This window comes from Limulus polyphemus, unplaced genomic scaffold, assembly GCF_000517525.1.
Source record: "Limulus polyphemus unplaced genomic scaffold, Limulus_polyphemus-2.1.2 Scaffold2155, whole genome shotgun sequence".
In the NCBI taxonomy this organism is placed as follows: Eukaryota; Metazoa; Arthropoda; class Merostomata; order Xiphosura; family Limulidae; genus Limulus; species Limulus polyphemus.
Genome location: NW_013667765.1, coordinates 69,272 through 78,392, shown reverse-complemented (window position 1 = coordinate 78,392; position 9,121 = coordinate 69,272). Strand labels below are relative to the sequence as shown.

The window sequence follows — 9,121 nt, the reverse complement described above, 5'->3', positions numbered from 1 at the left end:
ATATATATATATATTTAATTTTAAATTAAGAAATTAGTTAATGAATAATACAAAAATTTGAATTATAATCTACAATTTGATACCAAACTTACTGACATAAATTCATAAAATAGTAGTTCAACAAAATTTTTGAATACGAGTCAAGAAACACCTTTGAATCGTGTGGATACATACATACAAGTCCAGATCTATGTACGTAGCTTGGAATGGTGATATTAATGGTTATTTGGAAGGTGAAGGAAGTCACCTTGATGGACCAAACTACAAATAAAATCACCTTGTTTAATCATCTGTACTTATTTGTTGCAACCCATAATTTGGTCTTAACTTTATAACGTGCAACTACATAAAATACTATAATCCAATTTTGATATTCTGTATCAAATTTTGATACCTTTTTTTCTTCCTCTTTCTTAGATATTACACTTTATTCAAAAGAAATGTTTATGTATCTTATTTAGAGAGAGACAGCCAGTGATAATTAGACATTTTAGACAGTACCTGCAATTTGTTCCTCAGTCAGCTGATCTGCCTATAAAGAAAGAAAAAACGAAAAGTATAATATCCAAATATGAACAACTTGCATTACAATTCATGAACACTAGTTATGCTTGCTTTTCTTATGCAATTTTAACACAAAACAAATGACTACAAACTACATGGTTATTTAGCTAGTAACATTTTACATAAACTTTGTGAAAGATATATGCATACTAAGAAATTATGAGTTATACAGCTATATTTAACAGACTTTAGTCCAATTCACAAATTACACAATTTTGGAACTATAACTACAAGAAAATTCCTTATTACACAAATGCTAACTAAATCATTCATTGCCAGCTTTTCACTTATAATTTAAGTTCCAAAATCTACCTTTCCCAGCAAGAAACTATTAGCTTTGGAGCCTGAAAATGGATCATGTACTTGTTTCTGCTCATCAATCGGTAATGTTTTCTCTTGTTATCCATGCAAGTTTTTTTTAATAAGTCATGAAACCATTCACAAAACATAAATTTGATTGAAAGTAACTTAAAATGACCTAAGGAAAAAAGATGACCGTATCTGGGTCTCAAGAGTTAAAAAGGGGCCTCTTAAGCTATAATAGTATTACAAAACAAAAATCCTAAAAATTAGTTAAATGATCAAAAGTTTAAAAGAATACAATAATAAGGCAATGTAAAAAAAAAGTTAAAACTACTCTTCAAAAAATTAAATGGCTAGTGGAAGTATTTTCTATGAAACAGTTGTGCACATTGGCAGACCATGAACAACAAACCACAAAATGTGTTTTTCTTTGCTTGATGGAAGATAGAGTAACAAAATGAGGTTGTGTTTGGTTGTTTATTAGTACTTGTGGAGTTGTGGTTTGTTTTTAAGCAGACATGTCAACTCTCATGATATTGATCACACAATCTCACAGCTAAATGTGCTAAATTCAGTTTTTTTTAAATTCCTACCACTCCCAGGTCAGATGAACTTGAGTATATTTTTTCCCCAGGAAGATAGCAATTGTTACAGGAGACCTCTAGAGCTAATTGGCTATAGCTAACAATGTCATTGCACATGGGCAATGTTTATAGGTCTAAAAAGTGTAGAGGTGGAGTTGATGCTTCTGTTTTTTTCACATGATTTGGAGGTAAGGAGTGCAAAGGTTTTATTCCAAGGTAAATAGCTTAGGTTACTTCTGTAACACAAAATAGGTGTGAGAATAGCAAAGTACAAGTGAAAAATGTGTTATTTGGCATTTGTGATACTTACTCCTCCTATTATATTTGTTTTGTTATTAGATGAAGAGTGAGCTGGATTTATGGTATATTTTATACTAAGCTGTAGTTTTTTTGGTACTTTTGGAAAACGTGGTGACACATTAAGACTCTCAGACAGTGATGCAGATCAACACAGTTCTCCAACGTGGCAGAAAACTTGTGATGAAAGGACAAATCATACTGATGCTTTTTAAGTTCAAGACATGATTCAACAAAGAATAGAGAAAGACATGGAAATTTATTGCTGCTATACCAAAAGATACATATAATTTAAGGTGTAATGTGTGTGGAAAGACTACAGCTATTGGTCACCAAAGAGCAGCTGACATACGCAGCCACAATTGCATACCAAGTTGGAAAAAGCTTCTGTGACACAACCAAGACTTGTGTTTCAGTCTTCAACTCCCAATGCTGACAAAATTACATGGGTAGAGGTGAAAGTTTTTGCAGTACTGGTCCAAACCAATGCTCCATTTGCCACAGCTGATCAACTGAGCCCCCTCTTTAAGGAGATATTTCCAGATTCTCAGATAGCTTCCAGATAAGCATCAAAGAAAATGAAAACCACATGCAACTACTGTCAACGAGGCATTCAACCAACATTAAGTCAAAGTTAGTTGAAGAAATGAAAGCAATGCAATATTTTTTAGCAGTTGATGGATCCAATGACATGGGGCTGTTTAAGTTGAACCCCCTAAACGTATGCATTTTCTCTTTTGATAGTGTTTATTCAGCTGCTTGACATGTGCATGACCAAGAGATCCACAGCTGAAGACATTTAAGAAAATGGATGAGACCCTAGAGCAGCTTAACATTTCATGAGACAACCGTGTCAGTGTGGACAATACTTCTGTAAATCTGGGAAAGATAAACTCAGTCATGACAAGGGTAACCGAGAAGAATTTGGCTGTTTTTTCAATGGCTGTTCTTGTCATATTGTGCACAACACTGCTTGCAAAGCTGGGGATGCATACACTAAAACAACATGTATTGATGTTGACGATTTCTGTGCAGACATCTACTACTAGTTTGCTAAATCAACAAAGAGGAAGCCGTCTCTAGAATAATTTTGTACGTTCTGCGATACAACATATACAGGCATGATCAAACACATATCAACCAACTGGCAAAGTCTAAAAAATAACAATTCCAGAGCATTACAGAAGTTTGTTAGCCTCCAAAGCTATTTCCTCAGCAGTGATGACAGCCAAGCGAGACTCAGATGCCCGTAGCAACAGTTTGAGGATCCCTTGATAGAAGCGCATCTATTTTCTATCTGTCTGTACTAAAGTAGTATATCCGTGTGAACAAGTTTATGCAGTTGGAGAACCCATTGATCTCAGTTATGAATGATGTATTGCATGACTTTCTGAGAAAACTTGTCTGCCAATTTCTAGATGTCAGGATGGTGAAAGAAGTAGGAGCAGAGTTGATAGACCTTGATGATGACAAGACCGAAAAGACTGATGAACATTTCGACATTGGCTTTGCAACAAAAAATGCACTCCAGAAACTAATCAGTGATGGATATGACACAAATAAGATCGAGTGGTTCTACCACGACGTTAGATCCTTTTATGTGGAAGTGATAAATTATGCAAGAAACCTCTTGCTACTAGATAACTATGTTCAAGAATGCCAGGTTTCTCAACTTTGTGAAGAGAGAATCAGCTAAACTGTCTGAGCTTGAATACTTCATTAACAGGTAGCCATCTCTCCTTCCTTGTAGCAATGATTCAGCAAAAATAGAACTACTAAAGGATGATTTCATACCAGCTGCTAGAGCAAAGTGATGTACCAGCAGATGTGTGGGAAAAGGCTGCAATATGCATTGAGGACACCGCAAAATCAATTAACTCTTTCAACCCAAGCTTGGTTCCCGAGACCGACCTCATAACCATTTTGTACTTGTTACAGTTTTCATGCTATAACTTTTAAATTAGTATGCAAATGTAAACAATATTTGGCAGTTTATCAGTAAACATAACAATGCTTTCATATGCAAGATATCTAATTTCTTTTTTGTTAAGTCTTTAGGTTTGTAAAGAAATGATTCTCTCATGCCTTTTTTTCTTTTTCTTTTCACATCTTGCCTATCTATCATGCAAAGTAATTTTCATTTTAAGATTAAAAATACTTTTATGCATCAGAAAATTTTGAAATTTCACATTTGAAATCCTTATAATGTCCGGATAGTTATGAAACATTTCTTAAGAAAATTTTTTATATTTTATCTGTTATTTTCAGTAATTAATCTCTGTACAGGTTTGGTAAATTTGACTGATTTCGCAACCACCATAAAAAATTAGAATGAACACAAATTATAACACGAAAGCATAAATGTTTAGACTCAATAGCTTAAATCTCATAACATTATAAATTTTTTATATATATATTTTTTTTTATATTGACCTTTCAGCCATGCCTGGCTAACAATACAGAAGTTACAATGATGAGGATCACATTCACTCATGTTACTGTATCAAATAACATAAAGGTGACCTTTGGTCTGTACAAAGTAACTTGTCTTGGCTGCATTTTAATAGACTAGTATTTTGTAAAATACAGTCACATTTCAGTGTATCAAGATTCCCAAACAAGTTTAAGTTATTGTATCTACAGAAATCAAAAATAGTCAAGAGGATGGAAGAAAGGAACTCGCAAGAAACTGCAAAATGAACTGCTGCAAGACAAGCTCAAGATGGGAAAAGAATAACTAGAAGAAGAGCACAAGAGACATCTGATGAAACTGGTGCCACACAAGAAGGAAATCATGTCAGAATGACAAGAAAAGTGAAAGAATTAGTCACAAAAGTTGCTGTTAGAGAACACGATAGAGAATAATGAAGTTCAAAGAAAGGTTGCCACTACTGAATGGAGATCTAGAATCTATTCGGCAAAATTGAGTTGCAGCCTTTGGGAGAACCATCACCATCTCTTAATGTACTCCCTCAGGGAAATACTGAAGAATCTGAAAACATCCTAACCAATATCTGTATACATAAAGCACAAAAGTCTGTGTTTGTCTGTCCATTATCTAACTACTACTAGGTTGCTGGGCCAATCTCAACCAACCTTTGTGGGATGAGAGTTTGGAACAAAGAGCATGTTAATGGGAGGCTCATAGCCCCTCCACTCCTATTTCTAATGTTATTGAGTACTTATTATCTTTGATGTTAATTAACATTAACTATATTCACAGATGATACCACATCCTTACACCAAAAAAAAAATTTTTAGAACACAACATATATACAGTGTGGGGGAGGGCACACAAACATTTTATATACTTCAAAAAGTGCACTAGAACTCTCTATGGAGGAGTGAAATTACAAAAAATGGCCACCACTATTGCAATAATACACAAACTCAGCTAAAGTTTCTACTCCCACAAACACAATAGGGTTGATATGAAGAGCCATTTCTTGAGTTCTACTCATTTCCAATTTGACTCGTGACCTTTCAATTTCAGCTCATAAGACATTTCTGCTGGCAATGACCATCAATTAATCAATAACGTGAAACACTTTGGAAGAATATTAAGAGCTGGGTGTTAAAAATGGGTAACAGAAAGCACACCTACCACCATTAATTTGGCTGCTACCACTTTCTACAAAGTCACAACCACTGCACAGAGTATACCATATATAAGAGTTCTTAAAGCTTATACAAATGAATACTGTAATACGTTATATCATAAATAAGTTGTGTGAAAGTTAGGATTTTTGTATTATTTATCATAGCATCCACCCCCACATTTGTAAGTTCTTAACCTGGACAAAGGACGGGTTCCTCAGCTTGTAATGCTACATTATCCATATACTTACTAGTTTTATTTCTTAACAGCTGAGGGAACTGTTAGAGAAGCAAAAACTGTTTAAAAGACAATGTTGGATGATGTTTCACTTCCTTATTTCTATGCTAATTGCATACTCTGCTTTAAGAAAGGTAATCACTGACTCATTTAACTGATTAAGTACTTTTGTTTTTAAAGTCAAAGGCAAAAGGCTATAAAAAAAGTGGAAATGTATCTTATATTAGGATGCTTTTTTAGCCCCTTTCTCAGGCAAAACTGCTAAAACAGAATAGCCATTTACACAATCTAATAGTTTCCAGTTACCGTAAAAAAAAATGGTAACGAAGCTTGCAAGAATGAAAGGGTCCTTTGTTGTCCGTGTGTTATGATATAGGCTTTAACTTTTTCACTATGGGCTCAATCCCAGGGACCACCCTCATAACCCTTTTGTGCTTGTTTTAGTTTTCATACTTTAACTTCTTACATAATATGCACATCTTCATCAAATTTTGCAGATTACCAGTAAACATTACAAGGCTTTAGTACACAAAATATCAGATTTTTTTACAAGTTTTAAGATTTTTTTAAGTAATGATTTGCTCATGCATTTTCTTTTTCTTTTCAAATGTGGACTATCAAACATACAAAGTAATTTTGATTTCAAGTTTAAAAATATATTTAAGCATTAGAAAATTGTTAAACTTCACATGCAAAATCTTATAACCTTCAAATAATTATCTTTTTTAGAAAAAACTTTGTACATTTTTTCTATTATTTTCACTATTACATATCTGTCAATTTGAACAACCTCGTAACCAACTTGAAAATTTAGGAAATAGATGTAAATTATGATTTTTTTCATTCTAGAATGACTACATATTATAACAATAAATCACCAATCTTTAGTCTAAATAGATTAAGTCTCATACAATTATACATCTACATATATTTATTTATTTTTGTAATAGGGTGTTTGAACTTTAAAATGTGTTGCCTTCAAATATTGTGGAGGCAATAAATTAAGTGAGTTTAAGAGAAAGCATGATGAGTATATGAATGATAAGGACTGGCTTTAAGATTATTTTTTTTTTTTTATATATATTTAGTAATAGTTTTAATTTAGTGTAGCGAATTGAACAGCTGAAATGGACCAATAAGTCCCACTTTGTCCGAAAATGTTATGTTACTTTTTTTTTTATTTTATTGACCTTTCAGCCATGTCTGACTAACATCACAAAAGTTGCAATGATGTGGCACACGTGCACTTAGGTTACCACATCCAATAGCACAAAACTGGCCTTTACAAAGTGACCCATCTTATGTTTGTTATAGTGAACTAATATTTTGTAAAATAGTCACATTTTGGTTATAATACATTACATACACACATATATGTTATTACCATTTATAAATAAGTTCTTAAATTTTAGTTATTCTTCTTAAAACATAGAATAGTAAATAAAGAAATATAGAAAACAATGATTATTTTCAACATAAAAACTTTGTACTTGCTTGCCCACTTGCTAAGCTTTGTCAAATTTTGCAGATGGAGGATGTAAAACAAAATTTTTTTTATATGTTATATATGCATTTTATATAACCAAATATTAAAAATTACTCTATCAGTCTTGCAGAAATCCACTGTAATTTATCAGGCTTACTAACTAAACTGTATTTGGGTAAAAAAAAAAGGTTTTTCAGACAACATTTTCACTTAGCTCTTCCTTCCGAGATTCAAAACAAAGAGATAATCTTGAGAACTTTCCACCTTATAAAGGCTAAGAAAGCCATGTGGAGGACATTATGAGCATTTAACTGATCATTCACATGTCAGAGATAGAAGTAGGTGTATGTAAGCAAGTATTTCCAAAAATGAAAGAGGTAGGCATGGCCCACTGTGTTTGATTCACTAAATGTAGCGATATCTCAGCAAAAAGAAGAAATAGGAGGTTCTTATTTTATATTCTAGCTTGTCAATATTGGCAATTGGAGTTTCTAATTTATATGAAGCTATAGACTTTATATTTGGACATCACAAACACCTAATTAAGTAATTCAAACCAAACCTGCATTGAACATGCCACTTAAGACACAAAAATTGATATTTAGTAATTTTGTTTTAATATCTACTTTTAAATTACTAATGTATAATACTAAAATTTTAATTATAATCTACAATATGATACCAAACTTGTTGGCATGCATTAATAAAATTTTGAATGCAAGTCTACAAGCATGATGACATGCCCTTCGACCCCTGACCATAGGAAGACCCATAGCAAGAGGGTTAAATATATATATATATATATATTTAATTCTTAAATACCCAAGACTAGAATAAAGACGTAACCAGATGGAAGCTTTTAACAGAATAACTCCATAGTCACACACTATCATCCTATGTACAATACCAAAACTAATCCCAATTACTATCATTTCAATAACAAAGAATTTTACAATTTTTAGATTTGAATAGTTCTGAATATACTACATCTCATCACATAAAAATTAATAACTAACATTAATATTATGAAATTTTTATAACAATCTTTGGGTTGTTTTCAGGAATAAAAATTTTACTTTTATGTTCCTTTTCACTAGTTTTGTAAAATGACAATACTGAAAAAAGTAATTAGTTCAAAAATAAAATAGCACCTTTTTTTGCTAGGCCAATTATTTTAGTGATTACAATGTTTTGGTGCATTGTATCCGATCGCCAAAATATAAGAGTTGCATTCAAAAAGCCACTTGAGTGAAACTCATACCAGGATTGGTATTATTACATACAACTTGCAAGTTGTAACTTAATCTTTAACTTTAAAAGTTTAAACAAGTTTATCTTTACTAAGAATTAGTTTAATGCCATTAGGCATTACTTTAGACTTACTGTTACTTAGTATTATTAATACTAGTAGTAGGAATAATATTAGTACTATTAGTATTACTTAGTATTAGTAATTTTATATAACTATTCGTAAATTACGTTTCTCAGAATAATTTATAATAACAGTCTGCCAAACTAAATCATAAATGTACAGTTAAGTTAGAAATGATACTATTTCTAATACAGTTTGATAAAATTATGATATTTCAATACATACCATTTTACTTTACAAACTTTTGTTTCCACCAAAGCGAAACCGGTACACAAACTCAGTTTCCACGAAGTTCACAAAATTCTAAATAGAACGAAAACGCTTATGATACACTGAGAATTTTGTATTCATACACTGATTAAAAATCAAGTATCAATCATTGAAATAATTCTTAATTTTAACCATTTATGGAGACTTTCCTTTTCTTTGATGCTTTTAAGATTCGCAATAATTTCTAGTGTATTTCTCTCATCCTTTTTATATTCGAATAAAACAAGGAATTTTATTTCAATGCGGAGAATCCTGGCGGTAACAAACTCGTGGGTGCGCTACATCCTACCAGTTGTGACGGCACTACAGAATAGTCCTTTGCTTAAGGTATGACGATTGGTTCTGTTCTACCTGCAATGCGTACGTACGTACAAACATGAGCTCATGCAGATCAAATGTTAGAAAGAGAA

At 32.2% G+C, this 9,121-nt stretch overlaps 1 protein-coding gene across 1 annotated transcript in view; it reads right to left on the bottom strand.

The window, feature by feature from the left end:
- The window catches only part of LOC106466113 (calmodulin), a 24,370-nt gene extending 15,481 nt beyond the window's left edge, over positions 1-8,889 (bottom strand). The window contains exons 1-2 of the mRNA XM_013926353.2: positions 8,667-8,889; positions 502-532 (exon numbers count right to left, since the gene is read on the bottom strand). Of these exons, the coding sequence (XP_013781807.1) occupies positions 502-532; positions 8,667-8,669 (34 nt within the window). The 5' untranslated portion in view covers positions 8,670-8,889. The remainder of the gene's footprint in view (positions 1-501; positions 533-8,666) is intronic.
- Between the last annotated feature and the right edge of the window lie 232 nt (positions 8,890-9,121).